The 22,525-nt window shown below is 38.0% G+C and overlaps 1 protein-coding gene across 4 annotated transcripts in view; it reads left to right on the top strand.

Annotated features, from left to right (window-relative positions):
* Positions 1–22,525, top strand: part of PCLO (piccolo presynaptic cytomatrix protein) — a 402,891-nt gene that overhangs the window by 215,653 nt on the left and 164,713 nt on the right. For all 4 annotated transcript variants that reach the window (XM_055712580.1, XM_055712583.1, XM_055712581.1 and 1 more), the window contains exon 7: positions 20,222–22,430. In XM_055712580.1, the coding sequence (XP_055568555.1) occupies positions 20,222–22,430 (2,209 nt within the window). The remainder of the gene's footprint in view (positions 1–20,221; positions 22,431–22,525) is intronic.

Raw genomic sequence — 22,525 nt, 5'->3', positions numbered from 1 at the left:
CTTGCTAATGCTGAATCCAGCTCAAGCATCGAGTGTGCTGGTGCTCTTACACTGCCCGGCAAACCTTTTCCCTGGTGTAGGATTGTAAATGCCAAGCAGACTAAATGGGCTAGCCATGAACTAAAAGTAAAGGCAGGGATGAAATTAAACAGGATGGAGGAAGGCCTGAAGGAAGGTTAAACTAGGGATTTCCTCAGTGTGTGCAAGATGAAAATAATGGTCGTGGTTTCTCTAAATCTGGAGGACTGCTCTATTTAGACAGAAGTTGCCAGAGGTGAAGAGGTAGTCAGGAAGGGTGATGGGCAGGGTTAATCCCAACAAGGACTACCCACTTCAAATTTTAGCCTAATATAGGGAAGATTAATTTGAGACTCAGTGTTTATTTTCAGCTGCTGTATAGCATTAATAAAATGCAGTGATATAAGCCTCAGGAAATCATAAGGTAGCTTGGAAGTAATATTTACTTCCTAAGCTTGCAGAGCACATTTTCCATAATTTCTTTCACAGTTGTATTTTTGCTGTATATATATGATGTAAGAGGGTAATAGTGGAATAAAATTATGCTTCTTGTCTGAGTTAAAGTTGGAAGCAATGACCGTGTTTTTCAGAAATTTCAGCCTGGGTTATTAACTTCCATCATATTGATACTCCTTTTATCATTCCTAAGTTACAATCCACAGCAGAATTATTGTGGCCTTCTAGGAAGAGCCGAGAGGAATCACTGAGTTTGTCCTTTGCTCATTTGATCAGTGATACGGTAGTATCGAGGGTTCCGTAGTAATGCCTCCAGATATTTCTTTAGGCAGTAAAAGTCATTCTTGTGACAGCAGTAGTGTAGGCTGCTCCCAGCCCTTATGTTCTTACAGCCTGTTGGAACATTGTTTGTCCGAGAGAATTGTAACACAGGCAGAGGAACCCATTTTTATCTCTTTTTTTCTTTTCTTTATCATTTGGCCCAAGACCTCACCAAAGAAAACAAGTTTTCATGATGTGACAAAAGTAACATTTTTCCCTTTATATATATATATATATATATATATATATATATATATATATATAAAAAAAAAAAGTAAAAAAGCAAATAGTTTTTCTGGAGGGTATTTTGCAAACATGACTAACAGTATTTTTCATCTCAGCAATACTGCAGCTCTGGAACATTATTGCCCACATTGAAGCTTTTATTTAATAAAAATAAATACTGCAGTGCCTATTCTTTCACATCTTCCACAGCATCTTGGCAGTAAATCCATCAGTATGGTGGTGCCTGTATTACGTTTTGCAAACATTAGCTATCTGAACTTCTCAGCCATCACAGTGACAGAGAAAAGGATCACCAATTAATTAGATTGGGAGGGCTCTGTGGAGGTCATGTAGTCCCACCTCCACACCAAAGCTGGGCTAATTTCTGAGTTAGATCAGATGGCTAGAGGGTTTGTCCACTTGAATTTTGAAAACCTCCAAGGATGGAGATTTTACTGTCTGTCTGGGCATCTTATTCTGGGACGTCACTGCTTTTACGATGATGAATGCTTGATTTGCCTTGTGCAACTTGTGCCTTTTGTCTTTCACTGTGCATCTCTTAGGAAAGTCTGGGTCTGGCTTTTCAGTAGTGCTGCATTGGAGAGTTGAAGACAGCAATTAGCTGTTTTTTCCAAGCTAAAGAAGCTCAGTTCCCTTAGCCTCTCTTCATGGAACAGCCACTCTCCACAAGCCCAGACCATCTCACTGGCCTACGTTGCACTCTCTAGCCAGGATTTGTAATATTTTGTGTGGATATAAAACAGGATGCACAGAGTATGGGAAACTCTCCCGTCTGAGTCCTGCTGTTCTAGTTAAGTGGTGTTCTCATTAGCCTGAGTGCAGTGACACTTGGATTGCTGTACTGCTTTGCTTCAGAAGCAAATGATGTTCCCTCAAGCACTTCCTATGCAACTTTAGAAAGGAACACACAGTACAGTTCAGGAAACACTAGCTTACACCCTTCATTAAGCTTTCAATCCCAAAGATTAGGTTAAAGTAATTTGGGAAATTGCTGGGGTGTGTGTGTGTGTGCTGCTAGAACCGCCTCCTTTTTTCTAGATTTTTTTTGATACACTGAAGTTTTGAGAAATTATCCTTTCCTAATAAAAGCTTTTTTTTTTTTTTATAGGCATGTAATGTTATATACATTCTGAGATACTAATACCTCAATGTCTGTCATCATTATAAAGAGAAAGGCTGTTATTACTGCATTCTAGATTTTTAGCTGATAGATTAGAAAATGCTTCTTTCATTCCCCTGTTATGGGTAACTAGACTTTGAAAAAAAGATCCCCAAAATCCAGTGACAGTATTCTGTAAAACATCTCTATAAGTGATTTCCTTCAAAAATATGGCAAAACTATTTCCATGATTTATACAAATATAACAAGAAGCTACAATTGAAGGATAAGCAATGGAGCAGTCCCAAAATGCCTCTAAGTTATAGCAGCATCCCAAATTCAACTTGGCACTCATTAATGCCTTTTTATTTTGGAATTTCTTTGAAGATTTTTAGAATCTTAATGTTATAAGAGTTTCCTCTATTTTTGAAGAATTTGGGTTTTTTTGTTTTGTTTTGGTTGGTTGGGGTTTTTTATAATTTTAAGCAAATGTCTCTAATAAAGTAGCTCTAAATTTTCTTGCAGAACAGTAACTCTGGAGCTAGAGTGGTTCTGACTCGTATTTCCATTTTGCTTTACAAATTCTTCAATGATTCTTGAGGTGTGTGACCCCTGGTCTTGAAGAAATAGTAATGTTTTCCATTACTAGTGAGTAATGAATGTTTATAATATGCTTAAGCAAATAAATTCACATGCAGGTGAGACCTGTCTTTCAAATCCTATTGAAATAGAAAAGTTTGTTCATGGTCCATAAATACATTATCCAAGTAACAGGGGAGCAGTGTTTGTTAGAAGAGGTCATACATTTTATTAGTTTAACATTGTGATAATAAATACATCATATCTGCTAGTTAAGGCAGATAAAATGTGGAGTAGTAGGAAAGATGGAAATGCTTTCAACCAGCATTGCTGCTGAACCCTTTGTGATCTATTATGATGACTTAAATTCAAATCTGAGTATTTCCATTGACTTTTAAAGCCATAGAAGCTTGTGCTTCTCTCTCAAGTGTTGTTGCAGAATACGTTAACTAGATAACTCATATCAAATTCTCTGAAGTTAACGGTACACTCTGTTAATTCAGTTAGCTATGGATCATGCTTTGAGGAAATTAGAATATTTTTTTGTCTCTAAACTGGTTATATCCCTATTTCCAATATGGATTATTTTTTTTTTGCATTTTCTTTAAAAAAAAAAATATCTTGATTCTGATTATTATAAAGAATGGAACCTCCAAATATATGGAATGTGGGCAACAGGGAGGAAGCCTGTTTGTTGAAATTATTGAAATAGTGCCACTGGAAGTGTTCTAGTAGAAAATATCCTTTAAATCTGAATTTTATATTGAATACGTTCCAGTTTGCACGGGAAAAAAGAAAGTTTTATACAGTAGGGGAAAAAAAAAAGTATAAAGTGGTAGTTTGCCAGCTGCCTATGGAGAGAAAGTAAAAATAAGGCCCTGGCAGCTGGCAAGCCAAAAAAATATAGATAGTGATTCTCCTAAAACAGACTTTTTCCTATCCACATTAAAAAAAACCTAAAAAACCAAAAAAACGACACCACCACCCCCAAACACAGAACCCAAACAAAACAAAACAAAAACCTAAGCAGGCACGGGTTGCTTTTTCTTCTACTTCTGATCCTACTAGAAATATATTTTTTTAAAAAAATTATTAATGGAGAAGAATTTCCAACTGTCTGACTTGTTCTAGAAATATTGACACCACAGTCAATAAAGTAAATGGTGGGAAGTGACAGACAGTGATAATCATCTCCATTTGCTTTAAAGCCCAGAAGGGGCTCAATATATAGAAGAGCTCTGAATATGTGTATCAGACTGGAGATATTTATAGAATACCTGGGACTCTAGAAGTCTCATTTTGAATCAGATTTCTGATTTTGTTTTATCAGTCTCTAGTAAATTCTTTTGATGTGTATCTTACCCACACTGGTACGTTATGTTACACAAACACTGGAATGAGCAATAAATTAAGAAACAAGGTGAAACAAGAAAGGTGTCCTGCTCACAAAGAATAGAAATTTAAAATAAAGTATGTTTTAACTTCATTATACTAAACAGCTGGTAATTATGCAATTTAAAAAAAAATGTTTAAGGATAACAATAAAGGTTGGAATAACATCCAGAACAAAGCATCCATTTTATTCTGGGTTCTGACAATGTTAAAAAAAAAAAATTCACCAAACTAGGTGATTTTACAAAATATTTTCCACAAAAAATGTATCTAGTTTCATGAATAAGCAGAACTGTATCCAAACTCCATCTGCCTTCTCTGTGAGGGCTGTGAAACAGAGAAATTTAGGATGGATGAGACCTCTAGAATCCATTCATTCAAACCTCCTTCTCAAAGCCAGGCTAGCTCTGAAGGTACATCATGCTGTTCTGGACCTTGTCCAAACAAGCTTCACACATCTCATCATCCATCCCTGGATGAAGATACGCATATTCTCTGTAGCCTGCTCCTAAAGCTTTTTCTGAAATTACTGCCCAGCCTCCTAATATCTAGTCAGAAATTCTGTGCTGTGGCTTGTGACTATTCCTTGCTGTTCTTTCTCTTCTCTAAAAAGAGTCTGGCTTCATCTTCTCTATAGCCCTGCCCCCTTTAAGGACTACAAGATGGTAGTTAACCTCTTAAACTTATCCAGAGTAAACCAACCCAGGCTTTTCCACCTCCCCTTGTGTATCATGTCTTACACCTCTCTAAAACAACAAACAAACAAAACCCCAACCTCTAGATTATGCAGTGTTTTGGGGAGGAAAAAAAGATGTAGGTTTTCCACTCCAGCAGGTTTGACTAAGCCTTTGGTGTCACTTCAGATGCCAATGGGTTGAATGAGTACCTCACTGGAGTTAACTCATCAGAGGCTTAAATAGACATCTGGAGACACTGCATTTTCTTTCTACAATTTACCACTTCATTTATAAGCAGAAAGCTACAGTTCAGCTGTCTCCTAAACTTGTCAAAACACCTGCGAAGAACTTAGTGGTAGTTTTATTTCAAGGTAAGGCAGTGGTTTTCCTTCTGTGTAAACTTAAATGAAAGATCTGAGGACATAACAAACTGCACATAAACTGTGGCCAATGGGTGGCTTCTCATTGGATTACGATGGGTCCTAAGCTGTTCAGAGGAGAAACATGTAAATGCTTTAAAATATTAGCATATTTCCAGTCCTCTGTCTGAGAGTCATTATGATCACTTGTGAGTTTCCTGCTGAAAGATATGGGATTACCAAAAATTTACTACTAAACTTCAAAACTTTTTTAAAGAAATGTGTTGGAAATATTTTTCCTGCAGTTCAGACTATTCGGAGTTTGAAAATATCTTGAAATTTAGTGGCAAACTGCTTTTTCTTTTTTCTCTTGCAAATTTAAATCAATACTTTATAGTTTCTCCTGCACTGGTCATACAGAAAGAATAGACTGAAGAACAAGTTGATGGTTTTCAGGTATTTGGGTTTGTTCACATGCAGTTCAACAATTGGAATTTAGTTTTGTGAGGATAGGATCTGCAACACAATTTCAGATCAAAGTCCATCTAATTCAGCCTTTTCTCCATGACAGTGACCAATCCATATATTTTCAGTAAAGGATGAAATACAGTCAGCGTCTGAAGTTAGGCGTCATCCTCTGTAACAGAACTTGTCTTACCCTGGAAAGCTAACTTAATATTCCATTTAAATGTTTACTTAATATGAGCTGTTAAATGCAACACATTTTCATTATCCATACAAATGTTCTTTCTCTCTTTTTTTTTTTTTTTTTAATCTGAAGACAGAATGGAAAATACACATTTACTATACCTTAGAAAATATTCAGTGCTTTAAGGAAAGTATTAGGGCAGAATACTGGGGTTTTTTTCTGAACTGTTCTTCCACTTCACATAGGAAGTCTGCAGCAGAGATTTTTCCGAAGACCTAGATCAGTTCCAAATCACTTGAATCACTAGGTGCTTACCCTTCCTGGGGTGAGCTGGAGAATTACACACAAAAATCACATACTTTTTACATACAAACACGTGATTTTTACAAGACGTAGAGTGTATCCCTCATGTATATGATCCATATGTACAAAGTGGTGCAGCACTTTTCCAGTGTTCTTTCAGAACTGCTGCATAGGAAGACTGTGGTGTTGGGGGCTTCATGAAATGAATGTAGGTGTTAAGGACATTTCTCTTGAGTGGAACAGGGTGCTGTTATGCTCTGACCCAGATCGATGAACATGTTAGAAAGTAATGGTATCCTCTCTTTTCTCCTCCTCAAAGTCTTCTCTTAAAGGCTTACAAAGAGCTCAGGGTTTGCTTTTTGGAGATCCTTGCGCCAGTGGATTTGTCCTGACTTGGTCCTGAGTTTTAGTTGTTCTAAGATTTTTAAAAAAACATTGATCTTCTTACGTTACTTTAAGCTAAAATATATAGGTTACATATTCCATTTTCTAATTCTTTGTCATCTTACGTCTCTGAACCTATTATTATATTACAGCATTGTAGTTATATTTCATGACTACATAATTTGAAAAATGCTTTAAGAAGGAATCAACACTGTGGCAGAAAAGCAGTGTAGGTGAACAATATTGCCAGTGGTCAGATACAAAGTCATTTAATGTGTTCCAGAAAGAGACCAGAGCAGATAAAGAAAAATGTTTCATCATGACTTCAGTATTTAGTCTTTATGTGTAAATTAATGTTCAAACAACACGATAAGGAATTGCACACTAATACGCTGAGCTTATAGATGAGTTAAAAGCTATCAATGATTCGTCAGTCAAGGTAATCTTCATCACTATTCAGCCAGCTTGGCTCCTCTCTTGCTATATTTAAGCAATGTGCTAGAGTGATTACTTTGCCTTCAGATATCATAATATAGATCTGAGAACTAAGGGATTTTGTGTTTCCTGCTGAAATAAAAACAGCTAGTTCTGTAATAGTTATGGAAAGATTCTTTTTTTATGGATCTATCAAAGATCTATGAACAGAAATACTGTCATCTGAAAATGAAGTAAAACCCATTTAGGTTCCTGACTTGATGACTTTACAAATTAAATAACAGCAATCTTCATCATGGGAGATGCCTTGATAATATCTATCCTGGTCTATCCAAGGTTCTAAAATCAGTGCACGATTGATACTAAACAATTACCTTTTGCCAGTCTTAGCTCAGAGGCAGATAAATTAATGGCTAATAAGCTTGGCGGCCTTTAAGCATTAACTTTGATGCAGGGTCAAAATATTTCATCTACGCGATGTTGCTTTAAAAAAATAAAATATTTATATTAAGAATACTACCAAATGCCAAAACTACATATACATACCAAATACCAAAACCAATACTATAAATACTACAAAATACCAAAAGTATTAATAATTTGCAAAATATGCAGTAAAATAATTTTATTACAGTTGTAATTTAGATCTCTTAAAAGCTAAGAATCTTAGGCCTTGCACAAAAACAGATTTATCTTGGAAAGAGAAAAATTGAAACAAAACCTCTACACCCATAGATTTTGTACAGGTGAGCTAATGACCAAATTGATTCTTCTACATCAAACACTGACTAACATCCAGGTATTTAGTGTTTCAGGTAGGCATTCTTCACCTCTACGATACTATTAAACATGCCATTATGTCCTGTTACTGACTGGTAACTTTCAGAATTCAGCTGCTTAAAGTCTGTGCTGCTTGTTCTTCCATCCTTTGATTTGCTGTTTTCAGAAAGCCGAGGCTTTTTTCCAGAGTGGTTCTTACCTGGGGGATGTTGGGGTGCATCCCCATCTGAATTTTATATAATGTAGCTAAAGTTTGTTCTTAATCATGACATGCAGCGGTAGCATGGTTTAGAAGAAGTAAAAGGTTTAGAAGAACCCTTTTCATTCTCAGCCATTTTCTCCTGTTTTTCCAAGACATTTACAAATATTAACTAGTAAATGTGCTTGTCTTGTTTATCCTGACGCGGTAAAGTTTCCCCTGTTCATGTTTTGTGCAATACTGTTTTCTTAAACCGTTGTTGTGTTGATTGTTGTGGAGATGTTATGTAGACATGTTGTGGAGCTGTGTATTACAACATTTTATTCTGACATCCTCAACAGCTAAAAACCATCAGTCACTTCTGCCTTTTTCTGTCTTTAGGGAGCACATATTTGACAAATCACACTTGCGCCCAGCAGTTCTGCTTTTAACCCATAAATACTGCCATTTCTTATCTAAGAAGATGTATCCATACGCTGTGCCTTAGGCTGCAGTAAGCCACAGTGAACATCAGACTGCTTGAGACTTCAGAGCAATCATTTGACTTTCTGTGAATATATCTGGACCCAAACAACATTGAATGACATGACTATAAAGTCTTTGTGAACTTTTCTGAAGTTAAAATGTCAGCAGTGTATTCAGTAGCCATTCAGTTTGAATGGTCTGAACTGATTTTTTCAGCCCTTACTCTTCCACTGGTCTAGAATGTGCAGTGGAAAGATTATGTACATTTCAGGGTTTCATCCCTTTCTTTGTAAACTCTGGGTTTACTATGTAAGATCAACTTCAGACTCACTAGTATCACTAGAAATTTTTAAACAGTGAGAAAAACACATAAAACCAACAGAGAACCATTCCAAATGGATATTCATCTTGTAAACATATTTTACTATTTATTTCCTGTGTTTCTGTAGTAAAACTCCCTGTGCACTGCATTTTTAGGGTAACCATTGTAGTCCCTGTGCATGTAATCAGGTAGAGCTGGTTTTTATTTAGCTTTATTTTGACCTGTGGCAGTGGTGGGCAAAGAATGGTTTGGAACAAGAATAACAGGGGCTCTGAAAAATAGGTGGGAAGAAAAAGAGCATTTTTGCTTTTTGTATCTGCAGTGAAAGTATATCCTTGATTCTAGGTCAACCATAAGAATTCTGATTTTTATGTGGTTTCTTGAAATATTGCAGTAAGTTTAAGTCTTTTTTTTTTTTTTTGATACAAATGTAGGTTTAGAAACTGCAAATGGCACATCTTTCACATTCTGTTTTTTCTGGGGCTGTATTTTTAACTTCATTAGTGTTTAAAAGTAAGCTTGCCAAATTTCTGTCTTCTTGCCCTGCTTGTCACAATAAGGAGAAATGGAAGAGGAAGGTCATGATTCTAAACTAGTGTAATTGCTATTAAAATAGGAAGAAGAAAATTCATTAAAGGGTACTGCTTTCTTCTTCCGCAACCCTACATGGTTGGATTAAAATATCACATTGCTTGCAAGGTTGTCGTCTTGACTGAATTTATCGAGGAGTGAAACACTTCGTCTTCTGGAAATAAATCTAGATTTCAGTGTTAGTCTTATAAACCATATTTAATAATTGCTAAAACAATCAGGTATAAAGAGTATATCAGTTTATACTTAAAAGATGGAGGCTATTCTAAAAATCAGGACTTTCTCCCAGTTTTATTCACAGTTGAGCTAACCAAGACTGAGTCGAGTGCCATGACTGGATTTCATCGCTGAAGAGCTGGTGCTGATGTCTAGTCTGGTTTTAAGTGTTCTTAAATGATGAGCCATTTGCCACTTCTTTTTCCTAGCTCCACGGATTAAATCAGGTGTAATATCCATATGCTGTAGAATGCATATACAAGAAGAACAGGAGAAAAAAGGTGAACTTTGAAAAAATGGTTTCATACCCTTTAAAAGACTTCCCTTTTTTTTTAAAAAAAAAAAGTATAAAATTAAACAGATAGCACAGTGAAAACTGGTTTTCTTCCATGAGAAGATACTCTGATTTGTATTGGTATAACAAATTTCTGGACATGTTTATTCAAGTGTTACTGCCTTCTTTGAAAAGCAGACTTTTTGAAGGTTTGGGGTGGGGCAGGAGATCAATTTGGTTTTGTTTAACTTGTGTCACTTGGAAATGGGTTTATATCAAACTGGAAATGCCATTCTTATCTGAGAATAGGAGTATGGGGTTTTGTGTGGTCTGGCTAGTAGAAAGCTAGCTACTTTTTCACTACAGAAAAAGTGTAATAGAAAATCTGGACATACTGTGAGTGGTTTTCACACTTTCGAAGTGGAGCCATCTGTGACAGACGATCTGTGTTTGTTGTCAGGTTCAGTTACATTGCTTTAAAAAGGGAGAGGACAGGGCTGGCTGGAAGCTTTGGGGTTGGGTGTGGGAAGTGATTGCTTTTGCCCTGGGAGCAACTGAGCATGTTTTAGGAGGAGTTCTCATGCTGCAGAAAAAGAGGGGTGGAGAGAGAGAGGGGGGAAAGGTTTCCAATAGACAGAAGTTTCGGGGAGGCACTGAGAAATTGCAGAGAGGAACGGACTCACAGCCTGAGCTGATGGAGGAAGCTGCTTGCCCAGCTGAGGCAGAGGGGACTATGCAGAATTTGCTGCAGGGCAGAAAGCTGCGAGTTGTTGGAATGGAGTGAAGCCTGGAAGCCAGGTGTCAGCAACCAAGGAGAATTTCACCAACCTCTTCTTGTTTCTGTTCTGCTTGTTGTTTCTATTCCAGTCTAACTGTGTAATGCTGGGATTTTGACAACTGTATAATCACCACAAAGGACAAGTGGTTGTTACAGAACTTGAAAATCCTGTGCGTGGTACCAAAGCAGCATAAGAAGTATGTTTTCCTACAACAGAACGTGTGGCATTGGTAGATTTTGAGGCCCTTTTGGGAAGAGGGGGAAGGAAGGCTGGCGCAGGCTGTCCTGCAGGTGCGCAGCAGGACGGATGAGCAGAAAAGCCAAAGTGAAGGCTGAGCCGTGATGTGTATAGAAAGGCCTGAGTTAAGCAGGTAGGCACTCGGTGAGTTTGTCTGATCCGTGCCTTACGGCAGGAGGGACGGGGCCGTTGTTCCCCAGCATGGACCGCCTTTTAAAGGAGGTGATTAATCAGGGCTCTGCTGACTCTGCCACCTTTCATCTTAGACCAGGGAAGCAAAGCATCATGAGCGCAGAATGAAATAAATACTGCCTGAACGATCAAACTGAGCCAAACCCGAAGCCTTTGATTGCTGAGGAGAGTTGTCATTTCTGAAGAATCGCAGAGGTGGCAAGATTCCTGCACAAAGACAGGATTAAAACTCTGCCACAAGCAAATTCTGCATGAGGAGCCAAAGGCAGGAATTCAGGCTGTTGCAGCTGCTGGGAGTGGGACTGACCTGCTCTCTCTTGAGACATTTACAGGTGACATCTGCCTCACATGCAGCTGTATATACAGTTGGTAAGAGGAACAGTTGTGATTGTGGAGTGAGCTGGAGGAAAATTGCACTTTCTTTCAGCACAGTAGTCTAGAGGACTGGCTCAGATTAGCTCTGTACGTTATGTCTGCGCCTGGGCAGATTGAATCCCCACTCTTGCGAATAAACAAGGGCTGTGGCACAGCATGTGGAGTCTTGTCAGCTACAGTTCTCTGGAGCAAGTTAGTAGTGAAAGAGAGGAAGAAAAAGCCAAGATTTTCTCGCACCTTTTTTGTTCCGACCCGCCCCCGCGTAAACAAGATTTAGTATTTCCTTTCTTTCGGAGACAGAGGGGGGTTTGGTCGTTTGTTTGTGGGGTTTTTTGCGTTTTTTGGGTTTCTTTTGAATTGTAGCTGAAAGTTTGCAAAGTAGTCTGATATCAGTCGAAAACAGATGGTGTTAATTCAGCATATGCATATCCTACTGATAAGTATAAACTGTTCTGAATTTTTCTCACCAGTATTTTCTAGCCAGGATTCTCAGTTAGATCGCAAAGCATGAGATTTTAAAGTATGTTCTTGTTGACTGGGAGAAGTTTTATAATCCAGCAAAATTTCCCACAGATGAGATCTGAGTTTCAAATCACATTTATTATCCTGACTGAGGGCAATGTCATATGATTTGTGTTACATGGTGAGAAGCAGCATATTATTAATTACTGTGAGGGAATGAGCCCATGCTAAGGATGCTGCTTTAAGTGCAAAAAGATTTATTCCGAGGACTTCGTCATACCAAGATGAAGATGACTGATGTCTTTTTCTCCTGTCACAAACAGCTTCACGATCAACTAGTCCCAAAGCTAACAATTAATGCTTTGGTGCGATAAACTTTAGTATAACTGTTTTGAATTACTAATGGAATCACATCCCCTCTGTATCAGATGTTCTGAGGTACAGTTCTGTGTCATCAGTTGGTTAAATCCAAGAACAGTCCATGCTGGAGACAGGCTGCATCATGTGCAAAGTTAGTTGTATCTTAACCTAGCGTAGGCATTGCATGGTCCATGTGCTTCAGAGACCTTCTGATCATGTTCCACAGGTTAGGCTTAGAAGTTCTGAGCATCTACAGTTTTGTACTTCTGTACAGTGCCTCTTAGATGGACAGTGAAACAAGAGGGGGGGGAAGAAGTTTTGTTTGATTCAAAATACTCATTATTCAGTGTAGTATGCTTGTAGGCTATAACAGTATAGTACAGTCACCATGACTCTGCATTTTTCATGATCTTGTAAGCACCTACTTCACAGCAATTCTAGCTTTTCCAGTAGTGTTTCTCCAGATAGTGAATCTTTTTCTTGGCCAACTTACTGTTGTGCAGTACATAGAATTCCATATACCTTATCCTCTATTTTGTAATTTATTTCATAATCTTATGACTTGTCAAAGCAGAATATGCTTCAGAAACCTCTTCTTCAGAAACTTTCATGAGTCATAAGAAAGATAGCATCTAGATAAATCCATTCATTTGGATCCTTTTTTCTTTTCAACAAAAAATGGATTATCTTCTTAAAATTCACAAGTAACATACAAATGAGGAAAGATTTTAATTCACAGACAAAAGTATTTATTCTGAATTCTTCATCAGATTCAGGTTTTGGTCCTGGATTTGGACTATAGTACTATAGCAGTCAGTACTAAGTGGAGTTGGTACTGAAAACACAGTGCTGTAGCAGTGGTAGAATAGTATTTTCTTTCTGTGAAGTCCCTTGGTAGTGTTTAATATACTGATATATAAATAAATACTTAAGAATGTTTAACATATTTTAGTACATAGCATATAAAAAGAAACAGCTAGTAAGCATCAATAGGTATTGCCTAAATAGCAAATATATACTTCCTGCAATGTTTTCAAGCCATTCATAGCAAAGTATGAAATCTCTGACCATGGTCTTCTGTTTTGAGGATAGGGATTTTCACTTCTCCTTTCTCCCTTCCCCTATTTTTTTCCCTTTTTTTTTTTCTTTTTTCAGAGATTCAATAGTGGGGAAAATATTGAGCCCGTTTGGTACAGAGATTTCAATGTAGAAGCAATGCTCAGCTCTGACAATTGGACTCTTTCTGTTGACTTGGCAGATGCCTGTTGTCTAAATCAATCTGCCAGAGATTTTTTTCCCTACTGTGAAGTAACTGAGATACATGTAATTCTATGTACATTTAATATAATTGGGCAGTGAATCTCTTATATAAACTTGTATCCCAGAACACTTTGCAAAAATAAGTAATATGGTTACAAAGATGAATAGCAATGAATATCAGAAGCAAAAAGAAATTAAGAATAAAAAAGAAAGTAATTGTTTTCAGGTGAATTTAGGGTATGATGTTACTGTATGAGTTAGCCAGAAATGTTTTCATTTTGTATAAGGCTTAAGCTACGGAAGAAAAAAATTACAATTTTTCATAATGAGTAAAGAGACTGCTGTGTTTTCACTGAGCAGAAATAGCAACCAGTATGAATATTGTGAATATAGCTTGGGAATAATGTATAAGTTGCCTAAAATCAGTTAAATGCACACGTATAGAGTATTGTTCCAGTTAAACTATTTAAAGTGAAGGTTTCAAAACACTGGCTTTAATTCTTGTCATGAACCAATATTCCACTGATGTATATCTGCTGATTTAAACTGCTGTTCCTGATTCTTACCTGTATAAATTCAGGAGGGAATTGCCCTGTTTCCCTTACAGACAAAAGTTGTCAGTCCTGTTCCAAATGAATCCCAAATTGGTTGGTCTGTGTAAAACTACCTTTTCTATGCAAATGACTGAGAACAACTATTATGCCTACTCACATAAGGTAGATGAAACGTAGGTTTAGATCCCTTTGAAAATCACTGTGTAAGGACCGCATCTGTCTGTAGTTTGCATATCAAATTTCCATTGCATTTCTCCTTTCTCCCCCAGAGATTAAAAGAAGCATATGGCCTTTTATGTGTTTAACTGAGGAAAGAACTTAGTATCTCATGTCATGTCAGCTGTTAGGAAGTACACTGGGCTGGTCCCCTTGCATTTGAAGTGAAAATGGCAATTTCAAACAATTTCACAGGGAAAATGAAAGGAGCAAAACTGACTGACTGATGCAAGTGAAAGCAAAAAAACCTGAAGAATGCTTATTGTTTTGGAATAGACTGTTTATAAAAAAAATTATATTGGTTTTAACAGAAGAGAAATTTATCTTTACAGATCCTCCAAAGGAGTGGAGGAAAAAAAACCCCAAAACCCAAACATGAGAAAATCAGACTGACTGGCATCTCAGTGCTGCTGTGTAGTGATTTAGAAACTAGTCTTCTGCCTGACTGCTCAGTCCCCAGAGCAAAATACTAGCATAAAAGAAAAAGACAAGAGTTACATTAAAAGAAAGCTCTAGCATATTACTCGTGAAACAGGTTATATCCCTCCCATACAAAAGACAAAATTCAGCTCCCCAAATTCTTCTTCCACTCCCCTTGCCAGCAGTGGCACATGAGCCAAGGTAGTACAGGTTGGCTGATAGGGTTTTACTGATGGTTAGAATTTTTTCACAGCAGGTATCACTCCGTTCTCAGCACTGCTATTGAGCTTTTATAAATACATGTTTTAATGTTTCCCTTACCATGCACAATTCATCTGCTTCCCTTTACCTTTTGGCTTCAGAGGTCGCTCCTACGCTCTGTGGTTCTTCATGCCATGACAGTGACCCTGTGTCAGCCAAGCCAGTGGAGAGAAATGTCTCAATGTTCTTGCTCTAATGTTTGTTACCTAGGGTTAACCCTCCAGTCAGTGGTTACCACAAAACAGACATTCAGTCTAGAATGTTCCACAAAAACTTACATGAGAAACTATTTCTTTGCACAGGATAAGCTGCAATACATTGTCCAATATCTCTGTCTGCATCCTATAAGAAGATGCAGTTAAGAATTCTGTACTTACAATGAAGTAATCTAATATTAGTGTATATCATGTTAGTATCTTTGGGAATTAGGTTTAATTTACAAGAAATTTTAAAGGTACTGTTAAATTGCCGAAAGATCTGTAATGAATAACATTTTCACAAATTCTTTGAAGTAGATTAAATGTTTAAAATAATGACTTGCCAACATTTTAAACTGTTCTTACTAATGCTTTTTTAATGAAGATCACATACCATAATTCCAAGAACCCCATAACAACCCTTTATAAGCAGAACTGCTTCATTACAATTGCATTTTTTTCTGTGCATTTTGAGGGTTTGAAGGGGTTGCATCTGGGTTGGGTTTGGGGTTTTTTTGATACATGAAAAATGCCAGATGTGAGAGCTAGAATACAGAGAGCTACAGCACAGGTTTCACCTGCCACCCCATCGCTGCCTTAGTAACGCACATTGGTCCCCACCTACAGCAACCTCTTTTCTGAAAGGGAGAGTAATTTCTGTCCCTGTATTGCTTAGTTTAATTTACCACATCAGCTTGCGTCTCTCAAACTGCTGCTAGTCATCTGTTTGCTGAGCAAGCTTATTGACTGCGTAGTCCTTGTTTGAAGGCAAAAAAATATTATTTGCATTGGTTTTGTGGTATTGGGGGTGCAGCCAGCTTTCTGCTGACCTTTCAGGTCTGTTGGAAATCAACATCAGATGCTTTAGGAAACCTTACCCTGCAGACGGCAAGGTTTTATTCCTCTAGGGTGTAGAACAAGCTTGCCACCATGCTTTTGAGTCTTCAGGGGACTGTGGCAGAGGAGTGGCTTCAGCTGTGATACACTTCGGTTTGCTGCTTCATCGCATCCCAGACTGTAGTTAGTCTGACATCACTGTGGCTATTACCTAGATAAGCTAGTGGTGGCAAACTAATAAGGATGCTGTCATTGCAATTGTAGTTAGTTTGTTGTGTATGTGTATATTATATACATTTTTTGCAGGATTTGTCCCTACTTGTACCAAAAAAATATATATAAATAGAAGTCTATTTTGTGAGCTCTAAAGAGGACAGAAGTAGTTAGTTTGTTTGTGTTGTGATCACAGAAAACATTAGAAGAACAATGAATAATGAGGGTTACATAATTGCTACTAAAATCCAAAATATGCAAGAAGTATAAATATATAAGCGTTATATGCCCAAGTGTTAAAGCTCAATTCTTTGAGCAAATGAAGTTAATATATGGGTAGATAAATAGAGAGAGAGGAGGAGGTAAGAACAGCAATGTATCATATTCAAACAAATTCAGATGAGAAGAGGAGGAGAAAGATCGAGTAACTAGGATCAAACACACTGTTTAGAGGTCTGTTCATCACAGATCTCCTGAACCATTCAGTTCTCCAAAGGAAACTCTCTCTGTAAAACAGATAAAAAACAATGGAAGGTTTGAGCATTTCCTAGTGCTTAACTGATCCTTGTAGTGGGTCAGAGTCCTTCTGGCCTTGTCAGCAGTGCCATCAAATTAGAGGAGACAAAACCAGTTAGAAAAACCCATTTTCACAAAGATTCAAAAGGAATAGGATGGTCATCTCAAAGGAGCTACGCCAAAGTTACCACACCATTTAACAGGGTTTGCAAGCTGTTGTCCAGATGACCTCTAAATGTTAAAACTCAGGACATAAAGCACATCAAGACTAATGTGTATTGGCAAGGCAGAAAAGGAAGGTTTTGCTAAATCTCTTTGCACGCAACCTTCAGCTCAGTGTTTTGAGTTCCTCACTGTGATGTTACCTTGTCATTGAACTGCAAGACTGAGGAGCACATTTTTCTCCTGCCGTTACTATCAAAACCTCGTTGAGCTTAAAAATTGGTGGAGAAGGGGGAAGACTTTCTTCCTCAGTTCTTCAGTCTGTACTATTGGGGAGAACATAGATGTAGCTTTATCTCAGGCACAAGCTTTGGATTTACTTTGGCAAGGCCAGCTTTGCCTCAGAAGCAGATCTGATCACCGTTATGTCCATCCTGAAGGAATGTCCTAGACTAGTGTGAAATTCTGTCCATCTACAGGGTCAGGAATAAAGTCATAATGTTTATAAGTTTGTCATGTTGAAACAAGGAGCAGAATAATTTACTTCTAGTTCTTGAGATTTACAGTCAGAATTTAGAGTAATCACTTGCTAAACACAAAATGATTTTTTAAAATTAGTGACAGTAATAGTAAGTAGCTAGAAGTAAATAGGTTAGAATGAAGAAGATGGAAAATGTGATAACATTTGGCAGAAAACCATGGCATACTCAGTCAGAAAGCTTGCTAAGGTCACCTGTCTGACAGCTAACCTAACTTTTAACCAGTAAATTGTAAGGCATAAGAAGGCCTACCTGTATTTTATAGGTTTATTTGGCTCCAGAGAAGTCTCACAAAGTCTTTTTGCCCCATCTTTCCTTTGGATATTTTAAACCTAAAATAAGCATTACTTTATACATGTGTTACAGGGACCAAAAATACAGGGATAGAGCTAGGCAGCACAATTAATGCTTTTCACTCCCAATTCTTTGTGATAAAGAGATTAGAATTTGATGAAGATCATCCCTAGCTTGTCTTTTTTCCTTGCTACTTAACAAATTCAAAGGAGATGCAAAAATTAAGTTTAACAACTACTCTAAAGCTATCTGCCAAAATACTGCAGTTGAACTTCCCTTTGATCTACTAGCACATAGCTGATGATGACAATATCCAAGAAGAACTAATAACCCCACACATTTTATTACGCTGCTAAGATATATATTTATTCTTTTTCTTATCCCAATATAAATATCAAGTAAAAATAATTAAGACTTGCCTTTTGTGAGATTAGCTGATGAGAAATAGAGATTATCAATACTTTTTCAAAAGCAAGTGGGTACATCTTCCTGCAATGTCTGTTAGTATGAGTTTCTTTCTATGTAGACAAAGATAAAAAACAAGATATGGGTTGTTGTTTTTTATAAAATGTATTGTAAGCTAATGCTGGGATTTATTCATCACCAATTTAACTGTCATCAGAAAGTAGCAATTTCATAAAGTATTACAGACCTTTTAATGAAGGTGTTATTAATAGCTCTTCCCAATACCAGTGACCATCTGTGACTGCTTCACCATCTGTGATTGCTATTTCAATTTGGGAGGGGGAAAAACAGTGGTATTACACTGAATTTACAATAGAAATTAATAGCCAGCTAGAACTACTGTAGATGATTAATTTGTCTTTGATTATAAGTACACACTGAGCAAGAGAAAATTAGTTTCTTTGATTTGTTGGCACAACGTGGGTTTGGGAAATGACCATGGGAAGCTGAAAACAAAATTAAATTGCATTTATTGAAATTTGAGACAGGCAAAAGTTAATGGAATTTAGATGAAGAGGATGAGAAGAGCTTAAATGGCACTTGAAAAGGTAGTGAAAGTTTCTTTAAAGATCTGTAACAAATTATGTGCTGATTATTGTGATTTGGTAAGGTTAGGTAACAGGGGAGCAGCAAAAGAGTTGCCAACACTTCTTAAAAACTTCTACAGTTTGTTGACAATGTATTAGAATAAACTGACAAAACAGTGACTTATAAGCTCGTAATTGAAATTAATCTTGTTGACTTCTTATCTAAGTGAAGTAGCACTTATTTTAGAAGAAATTCTATTTTTAATTAATAACAGTTAATGCCTGCTAACCTGCTGTCCTTGCCTGCAGAGTCAGAAGAGTCAAGTTGGTTAATACTCTTTTTACTTCCCTTATTAAACTGTGCTGAAGTGTTTCCATATTTTGCTATTAACACAGCTGCATTCTGTAATGGCTGAGGAGATTATTTTTAGCGTGTGTGGATAGATCAATTCCTTTTCCTTTACTAAGGCAAAGTTTGTAAGAAGCTATTGGGGAGACAGGATACAATTTCAAAATCATTCAAGTCCCACTTTTTAATGTATTTAGGTAGTGTGGGAGCCTAAAATTACTTCAAAACTAAGAAGAGCTTTTCAAAACCTCTAGTAATTTAGAGTTCAATTTAGATTGCATCTAACCAGTTGCGTTGCCTACTTTCCCAGTGGATGAAGAGAGAGAGGCACCTCCAAAAAATGACTCATCAGGCTGAGGTAGATATTTCTGCTAGATCAGGATGAGTCACCCTTCTACCATTAGCTGTGGGGAAGTCAGGACAGCTGGACTGAACTAGATCCCTATATTTTTATACTGCTTAACTTTTTAAAAGTTTTAAACTGTAGCTTTGGAACTGGAACAAATTTAATTTACTAAAGTCTTCGAGTAACTGAAGAAAGTGCATACCGCTTTTGTAAAGCACAAGATTCTTCCCTGAAAATATATATGTAGCAGCAGAGGTGAGGCAAAAACTAAAAGATCAGCTAAGAGCTACATGTTGTCCCAAATGTGTTGGCACCAGAAAGTCCTGCTTTGATGTCTGGGTTTCAGTACCAGCTATAGCTGCTCAGTATGCGCTCACTGTCTGGCTCAGAGACTTGGATTAGATTGTACAGATTATACGTATATTTGTATATGAATATGTGTATTTCTGCATTTATAATTTCACATAGGTTTATAAAAGGAGAGTGTAGGTCTATATATGTATTCCCCTCGCACATCTGCACTGTATAAGTTTATGTATAAGCATATGGCAATTAAAAAAACAAAAAAAACCCACCACCCCAAACTCTTAATTTACAGTCAATTCAATGTCAAGAATATAAAGTAGATTTTTCATTCTTAGGCTAAACAAAGTCATAGTGAGTGTCACCCTTATTTTGCATTAGATTGCTTATCTTCCTGACCTTTAGCAGACTGACAGCAGTTTTTGTGCTGTTTTGTGCTGCTTATGCACAGATACCAGAAGATTTCCTTTACATTAGGGAAGGTATGTGGTTAAGATATAAAGCCATACCATGAAAAAAATTTAAACTACTTGTGATTACTTTGCAATCAAGCTTCCAGAGTAGTGATTCAATCTTGTTTCTTCTATTTCAGACAAAAGGTTCCTCAAGCATAACTCCATCAGGCACTCAAAAGAAGGTGAAGAGGACTCTGCCCAACCCACCTCCAGAGGAAGCAACAGCAGGAACTCAGTCGCCATATACTTCTGTGGGATCAGTCTCACGGAGAAGGATTTGCAGGACCAACACTATGGCGAGAGCCAAAATTCTTCAGGATATAGACAGGGAATTGGATCTGGTCGAACGTGAATCAGCCAAGCTTAGGAAGAAGCAAGCAGAGTTAGATGAGGAAGAAAAAGAAATAGATGCCAAGCTGAGATACTTGGAAATGGGCATTAATAGGAGGAAAGAAGCCTTACTAAAAGAAAGAGAAAAGAGAGAGCGTGCCTATCTCCAAGGAGTAGCAGAAGAACGCGATTATATGTCAGACAGTGAAGTTAATAATACAAGGTCAACCAGAATAGAAACTCAGCATGGCTTGGAAAGACCACGCACTGCACCCCAGACAGAATTTAACCAGTTTATGCCACCACAAACCCAACCAGAAACACAGTTTGCCCCTGCTACAAGCCCATATGCTCAGTATCAGTATTCATCTCCTGCTCTGCCTACTCAAGCACCGACTCAGTTCACACAGCAATCACATTACCAACAACAGCAGCCTTTGTATCACCAACAGGTTTCACCCTATCAGACCCAGACAGCTTTCCAAACAGGAGCTACTATGTCCTTTACTCCACAGGCTCAACCTCCACCATCTCAACAGCCGTCATATCAACTCCCATCACAGATGATGGTGATACAGCCAAAGCCAAGACAGACCACATTATATCTGGAGCCTAAGATAACAACAAACTATGATGTAATTCGCAATCAGCCTCTCATGATAGCACCAGTTTCAACTGACAATAATTATGCTGTTTCCCAGCTGGGCAGTAAATATTCCACCTTGGACTTAAGGATAGGACTAGATGAGAGAAACAGCATAGCAAGCAGCCCTATATCAAGCATATCTGCAGATTCATTCTATGCAGATATAGACCACCACCACACACCCCGTAATTATGTGCTGATTGATGACATAGGAGAACTTACTAAAGGAACAGGAGCTCTTGGTTCCAGTTTTAGCCTCCATGAGAAAGATCTGACCAAAACTGATCGACTGCTTCGCACAACTGAGGCAAGGAGAGCACAAGAAGTGTCAGACTTCTTAGCACCACTGCAGACTTCTTCTAGATTACATTCCTACGTTAAAGCTGAGGAAGACCCCATGGAAGATCCTTATGAACTCAAACTTCTGAAACACCAGATAAAACAAGAGTTCCGTAGAGGTGCAGAAAGTCTTGATCATCTGGCTGGCCTGTCACAATATTACCACGCGGAGGGCAGCTACAGACATTTTCCGAAATCTGAGAAGTACAGCATAGGTAGGCTTACTCTTGAGAAACAGGCTGCTAAGCAGCTCCCAGCAGCCCTCCTTTACCAGAAGCAGTCAAAACACAAGAAAGCTTTGATAGACCCCAAACTAACAAAGTTTTCACCTATCCAAGAAAGCAGAGACCTTGAGCCTGACTATTCAAGCTATATGACTTCTAGCACTTCAACTCTTGGGGGAATTACTACTAGGGCAAGGCTTCTTCAGGATGATATCACTTTTGGCCTTAGAAAAAACATCACTGACCAACAGAAATACATGGGGCCACCACTGACTTCATCCATTGGAGCAGGCCTTGGGACTGCGCTAGGTCCAACAATGAGATCCACATTGCAAGATGAAGCAGACAAGTCTTATAGCAGCGGTAGTAGATCTAGGCCCTCATCTAGACCCTCCTCAGTTTATGGGCTTGATTTGTCATTGAAAAGGGATTCTTCCAGTTCTTCTTTAAGACTGAAAGCCCAGGAAGCTGAACCCTTAGATGTTTCCTTTAGCCATGCAGCACCTTCTGGAAGAACTAAACCCACCAGTCTACCTATTAGCCAAAGCAGGGGGAGGATCCCAATAGTAGCGCAGAACTCAGAGGAGGAGAGCCCGCTAAGTCCCGTTGGCCAGCCAATGGGAATGGCAAGAGCAGCAGCTGGACCCTTGCCACCAATATCTGCAGATACCAGGGACCAGTTTGGATCAAGCCATTCATTACCTGAGGTCCAGCAACATATGAGGGAGGAGTCACGGACTCGAGGCTATGATCGAGATATAGCCTTCATCATGGATGACTTCCAGCATGCCATGTCAGACAGTGAAGGTAAATTAGGCCTCAGACTGGTATCTTACTATCACAACACAAATCCTCATTTCTATGCATGTGTCTGATTCTTGTTTCTTCAAAGACTTGCTTTT

Source organism: Falco cherrug, chromosome 5, assembly GCF_023634085.1.
Source record: "Falco cherrug isolate bFalChe1 chromosome 5, bFalChe1.pri, whole genome shotgun sequence".
NCBI lineage: Eukaryota > Metazoa > Chordata > Aves > Falconiformes > Falconidae > Falco > Falco cherrug.
Note: the sequence above shows the minus strand (reverse complement) of the source record. Positions and strands in the feature narration are given on the sequence as shown.